The sequence below is a fragment of the Toxorhynchites rutilus genome, chromosome 1 (genome assembly GCF_029784135.1).
Source record: "Toxorhynchites rutilus septentrionalis strain SRP chromosome 1, ASM2978413v1, whole genome shotgun sequence".
Taxonomy (NCBI): domain Eukaryota; kingdom Metazoa; phylum Arthropoda; class Insecta; order Diptera; family Culicidae; genus Toxorhynchites; species Toxorhynchites rutilus.
The window spans coordinates 33,540,046-33,566,015 of record NC_073744.1 but is presented as its reverse complement, the minus strand read 5'-3'; the positions used below and the strand labels follow the sequence as shown (position 1 = coordinate 33,566,015).

General features: G+C 39.7%; 1 protein-coding gene and 1 non-coding gene across 3 annotated transcripts in view; both read right to left on the bottom strand.

Moving 5' to 3' along the window:
- The window catches only part of LOC129763591 (dynein axonemal heavy chain 10), a 191,683-nt gene that overhangs the window by 159,239 nt on the left and 6,474 nt on the right, over window positions 1–25,970 (bottom strand). For both annotated transcript variants that reach the window (XM_055762828.1, XM_055762829.1), the window contains exons 5-14: window positions 23,660–23,730; window positions 23,394–23,517; window positions 22,547–23,334; window positions 22,347–22,458; window positions 15,532–15,659; window positions 14,508–14,698; window positions 6,924–7,122; window positions 6,731–6,817; window positions 1,699–1,859; window positions 1,408–1,552 (exon numbers count right to left, since the gene is read on the bottom strand). In XM_055762828.1, the coding sequence (XP_055618803.1) occupies window positions 1,408–1,552; window positions 1,699–1,859; window positions 6,731–6,817; window positions 6,924–7,122; window positions 14,508–14,698; window positions 15,532–15,659; window positions 22,347–22,458; window positions 22,547–23,334; window positions 23,394–23,517; window positions 23,660–23,730 (2,006 nt within the window). The remainder of the gene's footprint in view (window positions 1–1,407; window positions 1,553–1,698; window positions 1,860–6,730; window positions 6,818–6,923; window positions 7,123–14,507; window positions 14,699–15,531; window positions 15,660–22,346; window positions 22,459–22,546; window positions 23,335–23,393; window positions 23,518–23,659; window positions 23,731–25,970) is intronic.
- On the bottom strand, window positions 19,995–20,136 carry LOC129763682 (U4 spliceosomal RNA). Its single transcript, XR_008741011.1, has one exon. It is a non-coding gene; the product is annotated as a U4 spliceosomal RNA (small nuclear RNA).

The following is a 25,970-nucleotide window of genomic DNA, read 5'->3' as shown; positions in this document are numbered from 1 at the left end:
AACAGTAAATGAAGTCCGAATGAGCTAATATTTTGCAGAGGGTATTTTATCGTGCAAATCAACATTTCGCATGGAGTCCCGTATGAAAAATCGATATGACGATTTTCATTGGCAACCTGAACCATACATTTTGCATCGCATTCCGAAAAAACGATAAAGTCCTAGAGCGTCGATTTTTGACAAAAAAAATTCGAGATGACAGTAGATCGCGACGTTTTATGCAATTTGAAGACATTTGACCGCTGTGCGACACTAGTAAATGAAGTTCGATCGAGCTGATATTTTGCATAGGGTAGATTTTCGTAGGAATTTTTAAACAAGTTCGCTTTGAAAATTTGAGATGGCCATTTTCATTGGCACTCTAATATCGGCCCAGTAGATCAAAAGCTACGATTTTTTGAAAAAAGTAATTTTGGGATAAAAGGGGAAAAATTATTTTGCGGGCAATCGGTTGAATTTGAAAAATCATGACTAAAAAACGAAAAATAACGCCTTTCTGATTTTTGGATATGTTTTTTAAAAAAACCTCAGCTTTCAAGAAAAAATATAAAAAATATATAACGCACTTGGTCCCGACACCATGTAAACTATGAAAAACACATATAATCAAAAATTACAAAAATAAAATCCATTTTTTCTGCAAGTATTGTATTTTTTTTCAGAGAAGACTAGCTAATTGGCTTCAATTTGATATGTTGATTATCGAGATCGGTACAGCAGTTTAAAAATTATTAATTTTTGAAAAATGTGATTTTCGGAGAAAAGGGGAGATAATAATTTTTGGACCACCCTAAAATGGTCAGACCGAAAAATTCTTGAGTGATGTGCTGTTTGAAGCATAACATCGAGGATCACAACATTCAATAAGAGATATTGAATTCAAAACCATAACCAAGAAATATTTCGATAAATAATTTGAAAAATCGTGCTGTAAACGTCTTGTGGAGATGAGAAGAGCTTTTTTGTTCGAGGCTTTCTCGAAGTAAAAGAATGAGATGAATATCAAGAGCTCAACAGTCAAAAAAAACTCTAGAAGCTTGGCTCCAAGTTGCGTTTCATAACATACGACCGAGGCTCACCTCACCATAAAACACCTTAATTTCCATGCATATCGAAACAATAACTCCACAGCAACGACGGTTCGGATTTTTTTTCTCTCTCGTGGGGAAGTTCTCCCCGGATAGCACATTATCCTGCATGACACAACCGGAAGCGTGCCAGTCAGGACAACAGGAAAACATGTATTCCGCTTGGGGGAGCTCACTCGGATGTAATAATTCGCGATGACAGTACGGTAAGGTGAAAGTAGCGTACAAAACGATGCTCATGAAGGCGAAAAAATGACAATAAATTTGTTCGTCTTCCGGTTTTTCTCCCCCTGTTTTCCCGCTATCCAAATTTACGTACCTCGAATTCGTGCCCAACCGCCTCAACTTCCGCCAGCAATTGTTTCATAATAGTTTCGTACTTGGAAGACAAATGGTTTGCCAATGCCGGCCGAGTTTCCATCTTGTCCAGGTTCTTGATCAACTCGAGGCCCAAGTTGGCGGATCTAGGCAAAAGGGAACGGAAAAAAGTTGTTGTGTGATAAGCGGAAGAATGATTTCAGAGGTACACGTGTCAGGGCGAAAGATTCGTGTGAAATTAGACATGATTTATGTTTCTGCCGATGGTTGATTTCGGAATCCGTCGCCTTACCTGAGGGATGTGATGCACTGGTCAAGCGCCGTCCGGGCTTCGTGCTCCACCTGTTCTACGCCCTTGTAGAAGTACTCCAATGTCGCTTCCCAATTGGCCAGGTTGCTCGGCGCGAAGATGTCATAGTCCACCGAAATGATGTGATTGATGAGACGATAAACCTGGCCCGGGTGATACAGAGGAAACAAATGACACCCATCAATACTGATTGATTATGCATTAGAGTGTTCGTCGTACGGCTGCCAAATGAAGCCGTTATGGACGTGATAATTCGACATCCAGACACGCTGATTGTTTTTTGACGTGGGACTACGTCTAACCGCAGAATATAGATGGAGGGGGGGGGGATGATGAAATGAAAACCTAAACACAGAACATGCAGGAAAAAATCAAACCTTTCGAATGCTTATAACTCGAACCTTTTTTAATAGATCGAAAAGATGCTTGCATCAATTGATAGGAGATATTTCTACGCATATTTCACAATGAATAAAGTGTTATTTTTCATTAGATAAACAATGAAAAATGTGGAATGTCAAGCGTTATCTAAAACGCCCTAACTGTCTCGTTTTGATTGGCCCGATTTACCGTTTCCCCAACATAGACATCAAAATCAATGTGCCTGGGGGAATCCGCTTTGCATGCAATTCTGGGGTATTTTTGTTCCCACCGAAATGTGCTTCCCTAACACGGATTTCTAAATCAATGTGCCTGGAGGAATCCACTTTGCAAATACATGCAAGCTGCGAGTACCTGTGTACTCGCTTGTCTTCGTGCAGACCGGAATATGTTTCCCTAACACGTACTTCTAAACTGAGGAGCCTGGGAAATTTAGATACTAGAGGCGAATGAACTTTTAAAGTCGTTATAACATGAAAAGTAGAAATTGAAGCTGTTGATTCATGCAAGCCGCGGGTACTCAAGTACCCGTATGTTTTTTTGCACTCCGGAATGTATTGTACACACACATACTAAAAAAGCGGATACGAACACAACGCTTTGGTTTGGCTATTCAAAACTGAATTGGAAGATATGCCTTCATATCTTCTGCTCACTAAATTTCTACGGTATACGGTTTGATGATTATGTGAAATGCTGATGACCATTTGCATAATCTATTATTGATATTACATGGAATTGATCAAACTCTTTTCTTTCAAAGCAAATATGTTAATCAATACAAACAAACGCCTACTAAGCCAACGGTAGTCCCACATTAACCTTGCAGTTATATCATAGATATAATCCACCCATTTTTTGGCAGAGTTGTCACACTTCTTGACTAGGCGAACTTAGCCAGAATATTACCCTGCCCTGGGCTTCTGAATGCCAAAGGGGGGCTAGGCTCTGCGGAATACGTGCGTATCTGCATGCTCGTGCTGACCGTTCCTGACCGTTCTAACCGAGGAATTGTCGGACAATCGCGCTGGTGCTAAGAATGACCAACTTTTGGATGCCGGCCAATTGCTTCTCCATGTTCAACACCTCAACACGACTGGAACTGTTCTCGGGACTTCTCTTAGCTTCCAAAGATCCTTGAGTTCCGAAGCCGATGGGCGGTACATACAAATTTTGCAAAACCTCCCTATTCGGTGAGTTGTCCTTTTAGCAGATGGACACAGCGCCACTCATCGAGGCCAAACTCTATGCAGATGACCCTACTTATGTCTTTGGCAACGTGAATCAACGTAGACCTTGAGATCTTCCATGTATAAGGTATGGGTCACTTCTTCGAGGACGCCGTCGCCATACCTTATTTTATAACCATGACTATTTCTCTTGAGCGTCCTACTGAGGGGGTTCAGTGCCAGACAAAACCAAAGCGAGCTGAAAGAGTCGCCTTGGAGTATCCCCCTCTTTATCTGCAGCGTTCTAGGCCGCAACATATTTTTCCCACCACTGAGGTGTAGAGACGTGCTCCACTGCAGGAACCTAACGATGGCGGGTTTAATTTCATAGATCCCAATACCCGGACGAGAAGCGGATGAGATATTGAGTCATAAGCCTTCCGAAATAGGCCATACTTAGGCTCCGCTGGTTGTATATCGCTTGTTCGACTATGCCTGCGTCGATGATGAGTCGATAAGCACGTTATCGGTCTGTACTTTGAGTCGGTCTTTCGTAATCTCTGAACACTCGATTTTATTGTTGGCACTTTGCAGAGTCAGAGTAATGTTTTAACCGTCTTGATAGGGCTCTCAATTGCTGTACCAGTGTGTCCAGTTTTTCCGTCAGCTGGTGAGCTCCCAGTTGACGAAGTTCAGTAGGCTGCACGATCACAACAACTTGACGACATAAGTTGACCGATCTGTTGCCTCTTTTATATGCCATCAGCCTTCACAGCGGCTACAGATTCGCGAGCCCCACTCGTGAATGAATTGCTGAGTTGTAATAAACTTTGTCTCAACACATCGTTTGCTCTGTTCGTTCTGGAGTTTAGTTCTCTCTACACCTTCTGCTTGATCTCACCGATTTGTGTTTGGGAGAACGTATTGTTGCGTACAATCGCTCTACGCCTCGCGTTCATCGCGTTTTGGTCAAGCATCCCGACGAACTCTGGATACGCTTCCTTGAACATTGTGAGTATTCAAGGGCGACAGCTTATGTCCGTTTCCAAAGCAGTGCATATGTAATATGCGCGGATGACGAATTCGTTCATTTCGTGTGCCCACATGACCCGGCGCCTAGTGGTACCCAGCTCCAGTTCGGGGACCCTCCTCGGGCGATCGCATTCTAATTATTCCTATTGTGCTTAGCTCCATTTCATGGGTATATACCCTTTGCCGGGAGACAGCGGGGCGGCAAGGTATATTGGAGTCCCTCCTTGCCAGAGGACGTTTTCGTAGGCTCCATTGACCCAGGAAGCCTTCCTCGGAAGAGTTATAGCACTCTTACTCTTTCGCACCCCCTCACAACCAACCAATATTTCTTTTTACATTTGGTTCGAAGTGTGTTTTTTTTTAATTGATTCGACCCAGTTTTCATTTGAGAGCATCTATGATCTCCAATGAGTGTTCGGCATTAGGCGGCTCCAATGAGATATACATCGAGGTGGAGCAGTAGGCGAAGTATATCTGTATTGGCAAGAAAAAAAAACGTGTCGTAATTATTTGCATTCAATATAGAATGTGTATGGAAAAAAACAAAAAAATGTTGAAAGTACTCACGGTTGCATGATAATTTGAGCCAAAATTCTCATGAAATCATTCAACTGCTTGTTTTCTAACAGATGACAATTGTATCGTATCTTATTTCGATTATTTTTGTAGTAAAAGGTCCAGTCCATTTGTATACTTAGTTCTCGAAAGCCGTAATATTTTCGGTGAAATTTTGATTAATTGGCGATTATTCTCACATAACATACACAACGGCACTGAGAGCCTTCGAAACATCAACTTTATAACGTTAAAATAAAGAAACTTCGTTTGTGTCTATGAACGTGGGGGGAGTGAAAATGGCACATAGAAATATCAATTTTATCCGTTTTTTTTATTACTTCCTGAAAATAGCATTTTCACATGGATACGGATACGGCCCAATCAAAGATAAACACAACAACTGACGTCACTATTTGAGAAATAGTTATGGCAGCGCAGGCTATGTCGTTCGAAACTCTACCATCTTCATTACCTTTTTCCCAGTACATTGAGCCGGCCCATAGACGTTCAATATTATTGTGCAATGTGGGTTGCATAATTTTTTGAATACTGCACAATCAGGAGCACAGACGTACAACCACATTGTGCAAACAGACCCTGTGATGCCTTCGGGTTAACAGAAAATGTTATGAAACCCTACCCCCAAGCAGCATTAAATGTAAAGAGCAGAATTTTCAATTATCGATTGAGTCGTGCTCGTCGTGTGGTCGAAAATACCTTTGGGGCATTGGTCAGCTGAAATTCTTTATAGACTTCATTGTCACTCATGATAATAACGCGTGCTCAAGATGGCTAGTTCAAACGACCACTAGAGACTAACTGACAGGATTTTGCGCAATATTGCCAACAGACGGCACAATATTAGCCCGTTCGTACAATATATTTTCAAGATTTAAAACAACGCAATATATTGCACAATTCACACAATTTAATATTGCCCTTAGACGCACAATTATATTGCACAAACCAAAATGTGTAATAATTCCATTCATACAATAGCTAATGAGAAGTACATAAATTGATTTGACCCGGTATTTGATCTGTTGGTTTTACTCCATTTCTTGTGTGTTCAACTAGTTGTTTGAGATTCGGCATGTGCAATTATACATGATTGAAACCATTATTGTAGCCTCAACCACAAAGTTGAGGCGGTAAAAAAATTGTTCCCCGCCAAAAAGGGACGATTGAGAGAGACGACAAAAAAACGCAAGATTCCCACAATCAATCATTCGCACCCGAAATCTCATTAGAGCATTCAACCGGTAAACTTATCCTACGAATGAGCCTGTTGAATAAACAATTCTCAAAACATTTCGGAATAATTTTCCGACCAATTGTCGGATTGAAATTGAAAACCAGCTCTCCCTCCCTCCCTCACTTGAACTCCAACTGATCGCAGCTCATCCCCCCACAGTTAAACGTCGGAATTCTTCTCCTCCCGGAACGAATTGGAATGATATGGTAATTTTGCTTCGCCCGGAAGCACTACCTGCGGAAACCACACCGAGGCGCCAGAGCCAGAACCCGTTCAAGAGCAACCAATTTTGTGGGTGGTTTCCGCGGGAAAAGAGCAGGTGAAACGGGTGAAACAAAAGTTTCGCGTTCTGGTTCGTTTTTTTTTTGTTTTGGGGGCATAAGCATACTTCCCAGCGGTCGCTTCACAAAACACTATTTTTTGCTTTCTCCTCGCTTGAATTAACATTATATTGCAAACCACTCAGATCCCATGATCCCGTTCAAGCACACTTTCTTTTCTTTTGTCAGCTTTTTGGTTTTTCAATCAACTTCTCACCCATTGTCGAAAATTGGCAGCGCGACCTGCTTGGGAAAGACAAACAGACGCTCCCGCCTCCCAAGGAACAACTCCAATTTACCTTTTTCAATATATTATCCACCTCATCCGGATCACTGATCGTGCTCTTCAAATGGTGGTCGAACATGTTCTCGAACTCGATGAATACCTTGATGTTAGCGCGTTGGTTGTTGGTTGAGGTGAGAAAAATTAAGATAATGGAAATATATTTTAAATTAAGTTCGGAGATCGGAGACGCTCACGCCCGCCCTCACCTTGGCCACGTGAGCCGTATCCTGGCTGATGCGTGTCATGTGGTCAACATGGCGGAACAACTCGTTCCGATCGAACTCCCACCGGGATCCGTAGCCTGACTTCTCGATCTGGGCCCGCGTCTCCATGTAGCATCTTTTCCAGGTACGTAGCATCTCCGCACAGTTGGTTGCGCAGCGGTGGATGTGGGTTGCGGAGTGTCTGGAATGAATTTCGATTGCTTTTTAAGTTCTTTCGAAAAATAAAAGCATATAAATAGTGAATACATGGTGTTGACCTCGTAATATTTTTGTGTTTAAATTCTCCGATTTGGAAAATTAAATTCTTCTGTAATTCTTAATTTGGAAAATTAAATTCTCCTGTAATTTTCCAAATATTGTAGTAAGTTCCATTATTAGCAAGTATACTTTTAGCCTAGCGTATCCCCTAAACTCCTGTGAGTGTTTCTTATTGATACGTTCAGCCGTTTTTTCCCGAACGATCAGTGTTTGGAGTAAATTAGAGAAACAATTAATCATAAGCTGTACCAAAACTACTAAATGCTATGCGTACCCTAGAAATGAACGATTCGCAACTTTCGTTTCGTGAGTTTTTGGGGGTGGAGTGTATTTATATGTGTGAATGCGTTGGTATATGTGTGAGTATAATCACTTCTTGCAAACGTCATATCCACTTTTGAAAACACGTTGCACCTTCCTTATGAATAGTACATCCAAGCCAGCGTTGGCAGAAAAAAACATTCTTGACGGAAAAGATGCTTTTTCTTGTGTGCTACAATGTTTGTTTTTACGGAGCACACCGCTCATTCTCATAGACTGAGACCCAAAAATCACAAACTTTGCTTAGCAGGGATTGAACCAAGGCCGGCTGGGTTGTAAGGTTGTTCCACACAACCACGCCTTCTACATAGTCACTGGTGCTGTTATATCAATGCACGAAAATATCACACCAGATTATAAAAATGGATCTTATGAGTATACAGGGAAGAGGGTTTTTTGCAGAGAGTAAAACAGAGAGCGTTAACAACTTTGTTTTTACTTTTGATGCGTGGTTATTTGTAAAGTGTCTCGTAGTTTGCTTTCTTATATGAGGGGCTCAGGATGCAGGGGGTGTGAGCGACTTGATCGATTTCTCTTGACCGATTTGCTCTTTTGATCATAACTTAACTGCAAACACATTCCCAGCTTATTACAATGTGAACGATAGGTCAGAACCTCAATGATCGGTTTCTATAACAAAATCAAATTGGAATGTTTTTATGCGCTGAGTTATTCACGAAAGAAAAAGTTGATGAAGAGAAATCGATCAAGTCACTTACACCCCTTTTATTCTAAGCCCCTCATATTGATACAGTCAACTCTCTCTAACTCGATAGTCTCTTGGATATCGAGTTAGGGAGGTATATAGTTATGGAGAGAAGAATGCTTGTAAAATAAATCAAAGGTGCCATGAATTCCAACGAGTTAAGAAAAATATCGAGTTACAGAACATCGAGTATGGAAGAGTTGACTTTATAATGTGCCAATGGATGTATGGGAAAAAGTGACCTTCGAATTCCAAAAGGGAATTTGATTTAAAATGTTGATTCCCACGAAAAATTACCGTATTCAAAATATCAGCTCAATCGGACTTCATTCACTAGTGTCACACAGTCATCAAAGTTTAAAATATTTGAAAATCGAAAAATCTCCCTAGGAAATCGGGGTTTTCGAAAAAAAAATTGTCTTCAGACTACATGAAACGTAGAGATCTACTGTCATCTCGAAAAAAAAAAATTGTCAAAAATCGACACTCTGGGAGGTCTTTTTCCGGAATACGAGGCAAAACGTATGGTTTAGAGTGCTAATGAAATTCGTCATATCGGTTCATACGGGACTTCCTGCGAAATGGTGATTTGCACGATAAAATACTCTATGCAATATACTAGCTCATTTGGACTTCATCTACCATTGTCGCAGATGTCAAAATTTATGTTTTCTGAAAATCGAAAAATCACCCAAAATCACCAGGGGGAGTGAGAAAAATCCGTGAGAAAATCCGGATTTAAAAAAAATCGATTCCAAATGTCTCAGAATTGCAAGAAACGTCTAGATTTACTGTTATCTCAAAAACATTTTTTTGGTCAAAAATTGTTTTTTTAGTACTTGATCGTTTTTCCACTTTTTGACGATTTTTTTTAAATAACAGTTTCACGCGATTTTGCCTTGGCATTATTTGGCATCAATTTTTTTTGAAACCCCCAGTTTCCCCCCTTGAGTGAATTTCGATTTTCAGAAAACTTAAATTTTGACATCTGCGACAATGATAAATGAAGCCTGAATAAGCTAATATTTTCATACCACAAAAAATTCTTCTGGTATTTTTTGTTTGCTACATTCAGTTGTGAGTTACGGGGTTTAACAATAGAAGCCAACAAAGAGAGAGAAAATTCGGTACATTTCACACTTTTCCTTTTATAAAGCTGAAATGCAAGTCAGGCCGCTCGAATTGTGAATGGTGTTTATGGTGCCGATACTGTAACAGTAAAATACGTCAATTTAATTTGTTTCATTTTAATTTAGTTTTTGTATTTTTGATTTTTTTTTAGTGCAATACACTAAATTACGATCTCTACTGTCAACAACTGGACCGTTTGAAAGCCAGCGATTCACCAGGAACGTCTAGAATTGGCAAACATAGGAGATGGTGTGTCTCATCGGCACAACGCAAGGCCACACAACTCCGGGAGCTTGATTGGGATATTTTAACCAGTTAACTGTGATTGACGAGTATACTCGTCATGGAGAAGTGGCAAAATTTTGTGTATTGACGAGTATACTCGTCATGCGTATGAATCAGTGACCATTAGATATTCAAATTGCAATTTTTGAAAAAAACAAAACATATTCTCAATTTTCAAGATGTTTAGAATATGTTGAGGCTATGCCGGAATAAAACAAACCAATGGAAAATATAAACAGTTTGAGATGATGTCACGCGTCCCCGTATGCACTGGTTGAAAAAGTTTACCAGTTTGCATAATGAATTTATTTATGTGCGATTATAATGTTTTTTAGATGTTCGCATTGCTAAAAATTTAAGATCAGTATGGAATTGCGTTACTGGTGTTCGATTTGCAATATTTGTAATTATGTATAATATTCAATTGAATTCATTGCATTTTTAGTATGTTTGTAATACAGGGAAACTTCGATATAACGTACCCCCGTTATAACGTATCCTAGTAAAGTCAGCTAGTAAAATTATAAAAAATATATACAGTGACTATTTTTTATGTTTCTATTGCCCCGTATTACAATTAGTTCCCATTTTCATAGTTCAGTGCCAGTTCAATTAAATTCCTTTTCAGAATCAATTTTCATTTCAACAATAAAAGCATCACCCATAGCTGGGTGACGAAGCCCTCAGGAAATACACCAGTCATGATATACCGTGTGGAGGCGATCTGGCGTAGTGGTAACATCCATACCTCCCACGCAGAGATCACGAGTTCAATTCTCACTCCCGACATTCTTCCAAAAATGGAAGTAAAGGTGACGAACCAGCTTAAATGTGTTGAAAGTCACTATAATAGAGAAAAAAAAAGATATACCGTATTCTATTAGTGAAATCATTTAATTCGATACTAATATCAAGGAGGTTATCGGGTTCGATTCCCGTTCTGGTCGGGGGAATTTTTCGTCAAAGAAATTTCCTCTGACTTGCACTGTGATCACGCGTATTCTAGAGCTTGCCACTCAGAATGCATTCGTGTTATTTGGCATAGAAATCTCAACTAAGTACTAATAAAAATGACGCAAGTAATACTACGTTGAGACGGCGAAGTTCCTCTAGGAACGTTAGTGCCATTGAAGAAGAAGAAGAAGATCAAGGAGGTTGCATTAAATATACATAGTCGACACTTTTTTGGCGGTGATCTTTTTGAGGTTCATGTTGTTCATAATGTGTGTTCCCCTAGTCAAGTCAACACATATCCCAATCATCATTTATTTTTGAAAAAAAAAATAAATGAGCCATTTTGTAGTCTCGGTTAAATTGAATTTTTGATATTGTGGATTACGCATAACTATAATGACGACTCAGAAAAAAAAGTGTACTAAATTTTAGAGCAAATAATCAAAAGAAAGGGGATCTTTAATTTACTACCCATATACGGGAGTTACATGAATAAATGTAATTGGCCATTTTGTAACTGCGACCATCTTCAATGATTTCTCATGATCTACTGTGTTCTATAAGTCAATCCTTCTAATTTGATACTCATATTGATGGGGTTTAAAAAAAATATCGCCATTTTGTGGTGGCGGCCATATTACATTTGCATTTTTCATAGTAAGAATGTTCTACTAGTCAAGTACTTTCACCCATATTGATGGTTTTTTGAGAAAATATCTGAGTACATATTTTGTAGTGGCCGTTATCTTGGATTTGCATTTTTAATAAATGACCGTGTTCTACTAGTCATCCCCTTTTATTTGATACCCATATTGATGGGATATTGAAAACATATGTAGTTCGCCATTTTGTAGCGGTCATCATCTTGGATTTTCAAGATCATGGAATACGCAGTTTTATAACAACAGCAGAGATAAAAGTGTGTTCCAAATTTCTGATCAATCGGTCAACAGGTAGGGAGTTAACCCTTCGCGGTCGTATTTAGTTTGGGCATGGGTATGGTACTGGTTGGAATTATTTTTCCTCGAAAAAGCTCTCACTGCTTTTTATTTATTGCATGATTATGAAAAATAAACATTTTTTTTACTTATTTTGTGAAATATATATATGTAATAACTTGACAATGTATTTGAATGTGATGTTTTTATATAAAAATCATGTTTTATAATTCGTCTTCGTGTGAAATCTTTCGAAACAATCTCCAAGAGTAAATCATATGAAGTATAATCAATACATAATTTTATTTTTATTATCTGTTGAATATGAGACACTTTTGCCATCAATGCAATAAATGCATAATTAATGCCAGCAATGTGTATCCGAAGATCAGCACTAACAAAAAAATTTGAACAAATTTTTTTTTACAGATTAATCATATGACATGAGACACTTATGCAAACAATTGATCTGCTCTTTGAAAACATCTACTTCAACATAATTCGGGGGGTCTTCGTAGCCTAATTGGTTGCGTGTCCGCTACTAAGCGAACGATCATCAAATCATAACTCAGAGCCCCTCAACTGACCATCTTTGTGTGTTATTCTAGCCACTACGTCAACGCAACAATCATCATGAGCGGTAAAAGTCCCTTACCGCTCACATTACGATCTGCTGCATCGGTAATTGGTGCTAATTCTAACACAACAATGGAAGCCTCATATCAACAGTCCCGCTGTGAACATTTGAACAATAGGAATATTATAACGCCGAAAAAGGCGGCATGTGTTGTGTATCTATAGAATTGGAATACTCGGCATGTGTTGTGTATCGATAGAATTCCAATACTCTTAGGCCTAAACAGCTACTGTGTAATAGATAAAAGAAACCGTTAGAGACGAATGAACTTCAAAGTTTAAAGCCTCTTAAAAACAAAGAAAGAAGATAAAAAAAAAACAAAAATCAAATGTTTATCGATGGATAGGATAGATTGGATCTTACACCTAAAAATGGCTACATCGTTAATATACAACAATTTTTATCTTGAGATAAAAATGTATACGAATAAATCGGCTCTGTTACAGCTGAGTTGCTAAATGAGCCTAATAAACAGATGGGATAAAAAAACATGATTCAAACCAGTAGTTACACCGAATCCGAAATGATCAGAACTTTCCACTTTAGATGAACAAAGATTTTGTCGCTTGAGACACTTTAACGATTATTCTGATATTTATGAACAATCTTTTCCATCACACCAAAGTGTTACATATTCTGCTGTTGTGATTTTTTGTCCCACATTCTTATGCATTCAATGCACTGTACGTTATCTTGTGTGAGTGACTGCTTTGTTTGATATTTAGTTCCGTTATCTATTACTCATAGGAGCACCATATTGATTCGTGAACAGGTTCATTAGACATCAAGCTTCGTTTAGGAAAAGCATAAACTGATACTTGGTTGAGTCAAATATAAGATTAGCATGGTTTCTTGATGTGGTGGCTGAGAGCAGACAAACGACCACAAAGAGTTAAATCTCTATTGATTTGGGCAAACCCTAAAAATAAACATACAAACATACATACATACGATCATGCTAAATAAAACCAGGAAATACACCCGATGAAAGTGTTAATGGAGACGCCACAGTTAACTGGCTAATGCATCCATCATACAGTCTGGACCTAGCACCAGGCGATTACCATTTTTTTCTCGCATTGTAAAACTTCCTAAATAATAAGAAATTGGGATCAAGAGAAAATTATAAAAATCTATTGCTAGAGTTTTTCTCCAATAAGGATGGAGACTTCTATGAGAGAGGCATTCTGAAGCTACCTTTTGAATGAAAACAAATTTTAAAATAAAATGGTGCATATTTGACTCAAATCGGACAATCCGAAGCACCGAATTTCACCCAAAAATAATGGATTACTTTTTCCCCAACCTAATATATAAAAAACGATCGAAAATTGCAAAAAGTCAGGGAACAAAATAAATTGACTCACAAGAAACTAAATTAACTTTCACATACTCTCCAATTGATGATATTCTCAGTTTTACATTGACTTCGTTTATTTATACATGAGAATGTGCGAAAAATCTTTTGTAATGAGTCAAAACGTTATCACGGTGATAGCGTTCAAATCTTAGTCAATTCCTAGGGTCGTTCAAAGCCTCATCTGGAAAATCTATTCAACAAAACATTATTTATGGTCCGTTTCAATCATTCCTATACTAACATATTTAATGAACTAACTACGCTATTCAGTTTTCCGAAACGAGCGAAAAAAGTTCCAATCCCCGAGCAAATCCGGTAGGGACAGTTCTATAAATTAAAACGAGTTCAACGAATTCAAACGGTTACGAACGAGGGTTTTAATCGTTGTTAGCGTACCCTTCCTCGAAGGAATATTTCATTTCATTTGTGCTAATTTGTCTACTCGCAACACCGGTTGGTCGCCGGTTATCTTGACATCCTTGCTTCCCGGTAAATATTTGAAAAGATTGTCAACGCTCTAGCGAGAGCGAAACGAGCACACAAAATACACACCCACCCACCCATCTTCTTTGGTGGCACTAACGTTCCCAGTGGAACTGTTGCCTTCTCAGCGTAGAAATTACTTGCGTCATTTTTAATTGTACTACCTAGTTGAGATCTGTGGAGTGGCGAGCTCTAGAATACGCGTGACCTAAGCACTAGTCGGAAGAAACGAAAAATCCCCGGCCAGAAGGGGAATCGAACTCGAACCCCCGGCATGATAGTGTGGGACGCTAACCACTCGGCCACGGGAGCAAACACCCATCCACCCATACGAGAGCTCAATCTCGCATTACCCTAAAGCTCCGATAGAGAATGGCTAAAACTTGTTTTACACCGTATTAAAGCAGCCGTCACTGTGTAGGTGTGTATGTCAGAAGGATACACCCGCTTCGGGCTTCGCAAGCTGGCGCACGGTAAATTGAGTGTGACTTACTTGAAAATGGTATCAACATTAATTAGTATTTTAACTTTCTCCGCAAACACGTAGGATATCTGGCCGAGCAGGTTCAGCATGTTCCGGTCCTTGCTGTAGTAGTCCGACATGGTCCAAATGTGTCTCAGTATGATCGTTACGTTCGGGATAATGGATTGGATGAAGTTGAAGTCCTCCTCGTGTTTGATTTTCTGTGCATAAATACGGAAGCGTGGTAAAAGCATGGATGAGTGGGTTGATGATAATGACATAAAAAGTAATTTTCGAAGCGTTGTTAGGACGAGAGAGACAAAGTGATCAGAGAGCGTCAGCCGAGGATTGAATCGTAGGCGACGACGCTACGAGACTATCGTCTAATGAACGTCTCAAGGGCTGATAAAAGTTGCTGACATGAAATGTTAATTTATCAAAAATTAAATTAGCATGTGAAAGTTCCTCTTTCGATCCGGGCAACCGAGTTTCAATTCCCAATTTGGAAATATCTGAGCAATTTTTTCTATCAACGAACTTTCCGTTTCATATCTATTCGAGTTTGTGTACAAAAAGGCAAACCGAAGGTATGTCCTTATATATCACAATTGATCCCCACAAAAAGCAAGCCAATATCGCTCGGTAATCCTAGCCAGTGGTAATATTTTTCGCAATCTATTCCCCGACCAGCAAACGTCAAATCACTTCAATTGAAACTAATGCTTATGACCACTGGGGAAGCACCGAAATTCTACCCTTCAAAGAGCTTTCGAAGTTGAATTGAAACTGCTATCATCGGAGTTTTTTTCCCTCGTCCTTGTTTCGCCCACTCCTCTCTATTTCCACCGCATGCTGACTGCAACAGTAATGGTCGGGTAAGCTCTAGCAACTGCAAACTGCAATCAGTATCATAGCTATTGTTCCGGCGACCGGCCATCCTTCGTTCCTCCTCTCAAGGGGGTGGTAAAACACGGGGAGGAGATCCGGCTACGTGGAATAGCACAGGGGCGGAATTTACGATGATGATTAGCAGCAACATGGCCTTTTGGCTTACCAGAAGATACTTCTGCAGCATTTCCAAATGTTCTACGTTTCCCCGTGCGAGAAAAAGTGCCTCCTTCAGGCTTTTGAATAGTGCTGGCCAGGCCATCATCACAGCGCTTTCGTTGTCCTTCAGGGCGTCTGAGGAAAAAAGAGATATGAAAATGATGAGTTTTTTTTTCATTAGATATACACGCTAATGAAAGGCTATTGAGCACCCCATGGTCGTTCGAAATTGTTTTTCACGTTCGCCATCCAACATCGCTCGAAATCGGTCGAACCCAAAATAGAGAGACTGTAGCAACACTCACGGACGTTGCGTGAAACATTACCGGGTAAACACGCTCGATTTACACGCTTCAATATTTGTGCTGCCTTGTTTGCCAAAATAAGGGATCTCCGGAAAGCCCAATTGATCGGATTTGGCACAGAGCAGTGAGGATTGAAAACCCACTCGCACAGGTGCGAGCCGTGGTTATTTACATTTCTGGGTTGTTTAGCGCTTCTAGCTCGTAGGTAGACTCCCATCGTTTTGTTTATTGTTTCAACGCTCTAATAAAGGGTGTGTCACATCAAATTGCATCACGGAAAAAACGCTGTAGAAATTCGCCCAGTAGACCGATCCTTTTGAAAATTTTAGACAGTAAAATAAAAACTATTAAACAACTTTTGGCATTTTCTTTGTATTCATACTTCGAGCCCAAGCCCGTATGCTCGCACCTTCCTCTTTACCCCGTCCATAAGGTTCTGTACAATGTCAGGTTGTAGTTTTTTTTGAACAGAAATCCATTTTCTCTTGAAGTCCGCCTCCGATTTGACAACTTTTGGGTTCTTCCGGAGGGCCTGCTTCATAATCGCCTAATATTTCTCTATTGGGCGAAGCTCCGGCGCGTTGGGCGGGTTCATTTCCTTTGGCACGAAGGTGACCCCGTTGGCTTCGTACCACTCCAACACGTCCTTTGAATAGTGGCACGAAGCGAGATCCGGCCAGAAGATGGACGGGCTCTCGTGCTGCTTCAATAGTGGTAGTAAGCGCTTCTGTAGGCACTCCTTAAGGTAAACCTGCCCGTTTACCGTGCCGGTAATCACGAAGGGGGCGCTCCGCTTTCCGCAAGAGCAGATCGCTTGCCACACCATGTACTTTTTGGCAAACTTGGATAGTTTCTGCTTGCGAATCTCCTCCGGAACGCTGAATTTGTCCTCTGCGGAGAAGAACAACAGGCCCGGCAGCTGACGAAAGTCCGCTTTGACGTAGGTTTCGTCGTCCATTACCAGGCAATGCGGCTTCGTCAGCATTTCGGTGTACAGCTTCCGGGCTCGCGTCTTCCCCACCATGTTTTGCCTTTCGTCGCGGTTAGGAGCCTTCTGAACCTTGTATGTACGCAGGCCCTCCCGCTGCTTGGTCCGCTGGACGAATGAACTTGACAAATTCCGCTTATTGGCGACATCCCGGACCGAACTTCTCGGATCACGTCTAAACTGCTTAACTACGCGCTTGTGATCTTTTTCACTGACGGAGCATCCATTTTTGCCGTTCTTCACCTTCCGGTCGATGGTTAGGTTCTCGAAGTATCGTTTTAGTACTCTGCTGACCGTGGATTGGACGATTCCCAGCATCTTACCGATGTCCCGATGTGACAACTCCGGATTCTCGAAATGAGTGCACAGGATTAATTCACGACGCTCTTTTTCGTTCGACGACATTTTTCCAAATTTACGAAAAATTGACAGTGAAGCATAGCCAACGTGATATATACACTCTTATCTGATTATGTGCTCCCGTGGCCGAGTGGTTAGGGTCACACCTAACATGCCGGGGGTTCGGGTTCGATTCCCGTTCTTGTCGGGGGAGTTTTTCGTCAAAGAAATTTTTCCGACTTGCACTGTGGTTACGCGTATTCTAGAGCTTGCCACTCAGAATGCATTCGAGGCGTGTTATTTGGCATAGAAATCTCAACTAAGTACTAGTGAAAATGACGCAAGTAATACTACGTTGAGACGGCGAAGTTCCTCTAGGAACGTTAGCGCCATTCAATAATAATATGATTATAAGCGAAAGCTGAAGATATAATTCCTTAAAATTTAATTTCTACAGCGTTTTTTCCGTGATGCAATTTGATGTGACACACCCTTTAATAGTGGGAGGGAATGTCCTAACCATGTCCTAACAACAGTCCAGTTGAGGCCCAGGATAGTCGACACGTGAGTGAAGCGATAAAGCATAGGTTTTCACTAGATAGGAGGACATCAGCTCCAACCGCACGATTTTGACGCCTAGGGAGGGTGATTTACTTTGCTGCTGGAGTGTTGATGATAGACGAGATTGGGTGGATGTGGGCTATGGTGGCCGCGGAAATGGTCAGTCAAATTTCAAAAATCGAAAAAACGAAACCAAATTTGGCGTGTGGAGGTTTTAGAATGCAATAAATGTTTCTATGGTGGTTCGACACTCCTCCCCCCTTTCTTAGGGTGGGCTTTCATACAAATGAAAAACAAATTTCTGCATAACTCGAAAACTAATCAAGCAGATGGAGCCAAATTTGGCATGTGAAGATTTTAGGGGGCACTAAACGTTTCTATGATGCGTAGACACTCCTCCCCCCTCTCTAAGAGAAGGAGAAGGGAGGAGTCTGTCTTCATTCTATCATGTTTTCTGTATCAAACATTTATTCCATTTAACGGAGAAACATGTTATTTGCAAGTGGTTGAAAAATCTTGATCGAGAATTGTGTCTGAAAGGGGGTCTTCGTAGCCACTTGGTTACGCGTTCGCTTACTAAGCGATCGATCGTGAGTTCAAACTCAGGGCCCTCAATTGACCATCTTTGTGTTGTTATAGAATAACTACGTCCACGCAACCATCATCAGTGATGGAAATCGATCCATGGTGGAACAAAGATCGATTCATCCATACAACTGCTCTGCTCTGCAAGAAACATCGGGCCGCTGTTCTATAAATAACCCAACAATGATCAATATCAACTGTCCCCGCTGTCCGGTCTGCTGTACAATGGAAGAACCGATAGAATACCCTTACGCCCAAATGGCGCTACTACAGTGTAGCTTACCGCTTATGCTTATGGAAAAGAAAAACTATCGCCTAAATGGCTACTGCTACTACTGTGTAATTTACAATTTATAGAAACATAAACATATGTACATGTACACGATAAAAACCCGGCTCTGTTACAGATAAAATGCTACTGAGCCTGATAAATAAATAAATGAGATAAAAAAAATTGTGTCGGAAAATAATCTGATATTATGATGATGAGTTTTGGTAGAAGTACTAGGAATTTCATAGTAGAAGGTAAATTCAATGGGGTCGCTTAGAAGATCAATCAATGAACAGTTCTGCGATTGGACTCATGAACTTGCGCTTAGTAAGAAAACGTGAATGTTTGAAAGTATGGATAACAAAAAAAAAACAAATATTGGGCGGGACGAAGTTTGCCGGGTCAGCTAGTATACAATAAAAACATTACACACCACATATGTAAGACCTATTTTAGGAATACTGCAGCATTGTATGGAATCCTTATACTTATACAGACAGATAGACATACTTATATTAGACAGACAGGCAGAAATCCATTTACGCAGATTTCGAAATTTTAGCGGATTTCGAAATCTACGCGTTTTTTTTTACGCTTAGTAGCCGATAAATAAAAGGAGATTCAGATATCATGATTGTAGCATGCAAAAAAAAAATCAGTTAATCAGTTGTTAGAATATGGGTTGCATGTTATACTAGTTATTCACTGTTTGTTAGATTTTTACACGGATTTTGAAAATTACCCGGTTTATTTTTACGAGGATTTTGGAATTAACGCGGTTTTTTACGCGGTTTTCGTTTACGCGGCGAGTATCCCCCGCGTAAGACGCGAATATCACACTGGGCAATATGATCGGTTTGGTAGAAATAGGTATATAAAAACTGTCGGTAGTGTTAGTGTTAAATATATGAATGAAAACAAAACCTAAAAAATATTATAACTTAAATTAAAAATCTCACAATTTATTTTGCTAATACAGTTAACTCTCTCTAATTCGATATCCAAGAGGACCATCGAGTTCCATAGTAATTTTATGAACCTACCCTAAATTTGACAATGAGTGGTAGGTTTTTGTTCTTCTGTTTTGGTCATGACTTTCACATTGTTTGACTACTGGTGTACACGACCTTACAGATGGATAGTTCAATGATTCCTGTATTGATAAAACATTGTTTTCATACTGAAATTTCTGTTTTTTGTGTTTGCACCTCATTTTTAGTCATTTGTTGTGTTATCCGCGATTTTCGTGATCCGCGGTGAGCTAGCCCGACTATTCCGCGGATAATCGGGGCTCCACTGTACATAATTTTTTTTATGTCATGAATTGCAAATATAATATAACAAGGTAAATGTCCCAATCATGGCATGAATTTGAATTTTTGATACATGCCCTTGAAATCAGAAAACACCCTTATCACATGAAAGAAATCTTTTTTTCCAGAATCCCTCAGACGGTTAAATTTGACGAAAAAAATCCTTCTACGCATATGTTCGAATTTCAACTAGCAATAATCACACCTCGGAAGTACCTCATTGGTTACGATATCCCCACTGCTCAAAGCTATGTTCGAATTTCAATGATGACAGAGTTATAGAACTTTTTTTTTGTTTCGGACTCTGTTGCCTCAAACTGGCTCTACATGTAAGAGTACGTTACGTGAGCCGATTCTGTTGCTTTCATTTGAAAGATGAGAAAATTTAGGACAGGGTATAGTAGTGAAACATCTAAATTAGGGAGTTTAAAATACATTTTCGAAGTGAAAAATTTATATGTTAGTAATCTCTAATGTGTAATTATTCATTTTATCCCAACAATTCATGCTAAACTTGATTGTTTCTATCACTTCAAGCTCTCTAATCACTCTACAATTTGCTCTTCCACACCCAACTTCTATCTCTCTTAATTTCGCTGCAATATCGATAAAAACAAATCCGGGTGAAAATTCAAGCAAAAACTTAAAAAACCGCGATTTTTAACCCACTGTACTTATAAAAGTCACTTGAATTTCAGTTCAACGATGAAAGGTTATATTTTTCTTGAAATAAGTTATATTTGAATTATAAAAAAAAGATTTTTTTCAAACTGTATATAATCGAGTCGAAAATTGTATATAATCGAACCTGATATATAGGCTGTCAAAAAAGTCCTGCGGTATTTTTTTTGAATTTTCATTTGTTCATAAAATTAGTTACAATCATCTGTTTTAAGTCAAATATGCGCCGTTTTGTTCGATGACTTGTTCCCAACAAGATGCCAACTTCATAATACCCCTGTTATAGAAGCTCGCTTCCTTATTGGCAAAAAACTCGGATAGCCAATTTTCACAGGCCTCTTTTGTGGCTAACTTCTGACTACCTAGCTCGTTCGCCCTGGACAAAAACAGGTGGTAGTCACTTGGTGCAAGGTCCGGACTATACGGCGGATGCAAAAGAACCTCCCATCCGAGCTCCCGGAGCTTCTGGCGGTTTGATGACTTATCCCCAGCTCTTGGCCGATGCTACGGCTGCTACTATGCCGGTCTGTCTCGGCTAATTCAGCGATTTTGTCGCAATTTTCGACGACAGGCCTTCCGGAGCGTGGCGTATCTTCGACGACCTCTACACCAGAACGAAAACGTTGAAACCATCGTTGTGTGGTGGAAATGGAAACTGTATCGGGTCCATAAACTGCACAAATTTTATTGGCAGCTTGAGATGCATTTTTGCCTTTGTCATAGTAGTACTGTAAAATATGTCGGATTTTCTCTTTACTTTGCTCCATATTTGCGACACTATAACTCACGAACGACTCAACCAAACAAAACACTGTCAAGGACTATATAATAGCGCGCAAAAATACATTTCCAACAAGCTATAGTATGACTCGATACAATGAATACAACTAGAACTACGCGCTTACAACGACACCTCGCGGAAATACCGCAGGACATTTTTGACAGCCTAATATAATTGAGTCTATATATAACCGAGTCTGTGACTGTATAAACAAAATTGAAAAAACAGATAAATCGATTCACCTAGCTTTTTCCAGTTTCCGTATTTTCCAAAAAATGACTGCATTTCTGATTCGACTTCAAACGATTATATTTTTTTTCACCATTTCACATCAACTAACGACTTAAATTTATCTTTGGGAACGCATGAAAAAACAATAATGCTAATACTTGCCAGTATCTCTAGACATCGTTCGTAAAGCGCAAGCCAACTAGCGCCAAAGAAGCATCCAATAGAGCCGAATTCTCGGTCAAAACCATCACCCAAACAAACACCCAAACTAGCGTTTGCAGAAAAGATAGCATTCTTGGCTATATTTCCTTTTTCATGTGATACAGAGTAAAATTTACTAAATAAAGCACCTGTTTTTAATATTCTTCATATGTTTGGAAGAATAGGAGCGGACTTCTAATTCTCTCAGACTGAATATCAGTTTGACATTGTACACAAACACCCAAATAGGGCGGCTTGTTCACATGCATGCATTCGAATATTAAACCACATTATAAAATTGAATTGCATCTTATGAGTATACCCTGAAGAGATTTTTTTTGTTGAGATCAAAACGGGGTGCGTATTATAAAAATTATTTTGGATGTACAATGTTTGAATACAGATCGAAGTTATACATTAGCCCATTATCGCTCCATGATCCTAAAAGTTCATATCTGCCCACTCCGATGTGATGGTTCAATTACCCAAAATTCATCCTTTTTCCACCAACTACTTTTTAACACCTGCAAATTGTGGCAACAAACTCCGCACAAATCGCTACTCACCGAAAACCTGAATAACAAACGGTGATTTTAATTGCTCGATAATTGAGTTGTATTCAAGCTCTCGCGCCAGCCACAAATTGTACTCCGCCATTGGGGTGTATTCCTCCGGCTCCTGTCGGAACGAAACAGGGTAGAGAATGATATTAGACAGGATATTCCGATAGAAACCTCCTCCCCTCCCCATTACGCATCGCACATACCCGTTCCATTGATTCCCGCAGCACCTTTCGGATGTAAATCGACCAGCCCTCGACGATTTCCTCCTGCTGTTGGGTGGTCAGATCCTCGACGGTGGTCTTCTTGATATCAACCTTGATTTTAAATTTATCCTCGTCGGCCGTGATGTATTCTTGGCCCGGTGCGTTGTACTGCGTGGGCATTCCAAAATCGTACCGCACGTGTTCAATCGTCCAGTCCAGAACATCAATGAAACGGACCAGGCTTTGGTTCAGATTTTCCTTCATCGGCCCAGCTTTGGCGGGAGCGACTCCCTGTTTATCCTGCTCGGCATCGATTTTCACACCTGCCTCCTGCAGCAGATTGTTCCACTTGTCCGAGAGAGTTTCCTTCACGGTGGGTTCGCTCTCCACCGTCGTTTCGGAGACTTTTGTGTGGGTCAGATTGGATTCGCTGCTGGGGGTCTCGCTCAGCGACTGGCCGCCGCTAAGTTCCTGCTGGGAATCATCCACCGTGATCCGCCTGGCAGCTTTCTCCGCGTGGAGAGCCTTCATACGGAAATCCGACGGCTTGGAGTAGTCAATCAGGCCGATGCTGGCACGGCTTGTCGACCGCTCCCGTTCCGTGTCTATGTCCTCCTTGTCGGGCTTACGGCGCTCGACGTTCGGTTCCCGGAATTGAAAATCTATCGCGGTTTGGTACATCCGCACCAGCAGTTGTTTGGCGTTGTGGATCACGGTCCCCGTCATGCATCCCACCACGATGTATGAGGGCATCTCCGCGCAGCAGTCGTCGTAGGCACTGAAGGTCTCTAATAAAAATTTTAAATTTAATAATATGTTAACGCACTTGCTTAATGCTGTTGCTCACCAATTGGGGTATCGTACCGGCGGGCAACGTAAACGTAGCGCAAGGCGGGGTCATGCTTGTCCTCCGGTAAAAATCCAAAGCAAACGTGAACGATTGGCGTCTTGATGGAGGTTGAAACGATTTTCTGTTTCCGGAGGTAACGGCATTAGTTCAATATTTCATCGTTTTAATTGACCAACTTTTCGATGTATTTTTAACAAAGTTTAACGAAAAGCGGTTTTTTTCAGACAAAGAGAACGATGCGTATCCCATCGAAAGCTACTTACAGTTACTTCAACAAGCTCGTTATCGCCGGTAGCCCCCGCTCCCAGAGCTGTCTCCGGTCCATGGTCAGCGTCTAATTAGAAGAGAGAGGGAGTTAAAATAATAAAATAGAGGAAAAAAGGTTGCTAGCAGATAAGGAAAAAAGTTTCCTGCTGGTGAGAAGGTTTCGACAAAAATAAAAATAACCGATAAAACGGTGAGGAAAAAAGAGCGAGCACGAAAACGTGCTAATTGCAGCGAAACCTGTTTTTCTCCTTTCATGTAAATACTTGTTTTTACTTTTGGATTGCGCCGGTGTTTCTATTTTATGATTCTGTGATCTTGTTTCCTGCCAGCGTAATCGTCCTGTTTCGCGTTCAAATGGGTCTTAATTAACTTCGCTGTCTCTACGTGTGTTTTTTCCTAAACAACAATAAAAGCCATTTACTTTATTTGATTTTTCGAAACTCTAGTGATTTTTGTTAGATTACGATACACGAATACAGCCATTCTTTGTGGAACCGATGTAGTGGTTCTGAGATTTTCTTGGAAAATGTTAGTTCACTTCCTTATCACAAAATGTTAGACACGTGTTTTTTTATTATTTTAATTGAGGAGGCTACTCTCATTTTAGGGTAGTTCGAAAAATATATCAAATTAAAGCCAATTAGCTAGTTTTCTTCAATGAAAAATTACAATCGCAAATATTTAGATTGGCTTTAATTCGTCCAGTGCGGTTCAAAAATTTTGAATTTAAAAAAAAGTCACTTTTGGAAAAAAAAATTATGGACCACCATAATGATTTTGCAATATGGAAAAAATGGCATGGCTGTATAGTAGGGTGTCAATGATTGTGTAGGGGAAAATGACCTGTAAATTTTGAACAGGACTTCCTGCAAAATGTTTATTTTCACGAAAAAAAAACCCTGTGCAAAATTTCAGCTCAATCGGATTTACTAGTGTCGCAAAGCCGTCAAATTTTGCGTTTTTGGAGGCCGGAAGAATGATCCAAGGGAGGAGCACATGAAATCGGGGTTTTTAAAATTACAATGACAAACCATTTTTTTTTAAAGATTGGAATAATAGCCAGCAATTCATCCATACATCGGAAGAAGGGCACTGCTACAGGAAAAGAGTATTTCTGACAACACTTTTTCATGTTTTTAAACGGTTTCATTTAGCATGCTCTGTAATTTGTAGGTTTGTATGTTTGTAACATGTTAGTCTGTAATTTGAACCCATTCCTGTTGACTGATTGATCTGAAAACGAAACACAACTTAATCTCTGCAGTCATTATAAAACTGCGTATTTCATGATGTTAAAAATCCAAAATGACGGCCGCTAAAAAATGGCGGATTACATATTTACTCTAAACCCCAGCAAAATGGGTATCAAATGAAAGGGCTTGATTAGTAGAACACAGTTATTCATGAGGTATGCAAATCCAAAATGGCCACCATCACAAAATGACAATTACATATTTTTTCAAAACCCCATCAATATGGATATCAAAAGAAAGGAATTGACTAGTAGAACACAGTTATTTATAAAAAAAATCAAATCTAAAATGGCCGCCACTACAAAATTACGGATTACATATTTTCTCAAAACAAACCACATCAAAATAGGTAAAAAGTGAAGGGATTTGACCAGTAGATCACAGCTATTCATGGAAAATGCAAATCCCAAATGGCCGCTGTAACAAATTAGCCAATTATTTTTTTAAACGGTTTCATTTAACTTGACCTGTTTGTATGTATGTTTGAATGTCTGTAGGGTTGTCCACATTAATAAAAATTTGACCCCAGTTCCTTTTGACTTATTTGATCTGAAATTGTGAACAAACCTTTATCTCTAAAAGCTAAAAAATAATTAGGCAAGTAACATTTAGTAGTTATTGTATCCCTTCCTTCATTAATCTAGGGCAATAATGAGACTAAAATAAAATCGTGGGCATATGAGGAAACTCTTATCCTGTAGCAGCACTCTTTTTCCGTTGTGTTTTTGATTTGTTGGCTATTCATACATATTTATTTAATGTTAAAAAATGAGAGAAACTAAATTCTCACCAGGAATTGTTTGAAATGATATAAACGTCGCATAAACGTCGCCACTTTTATAAGAGGACGATTATAAATACAGCAGGTTCAGCACAACGAAAAAAATGATCCAAACATATGACGAACAATACTTCTGATTCTGATTTGAACTATTTGATTCTGGTTCATCAGACTCAAATCTTTTCAATTAGGATCAGATCAGTCACACATGTCATAGTGAGAGCTCCAGGGATTTCTCAACAAAAAATTAAAAACAGAAAAAACAATCCACTG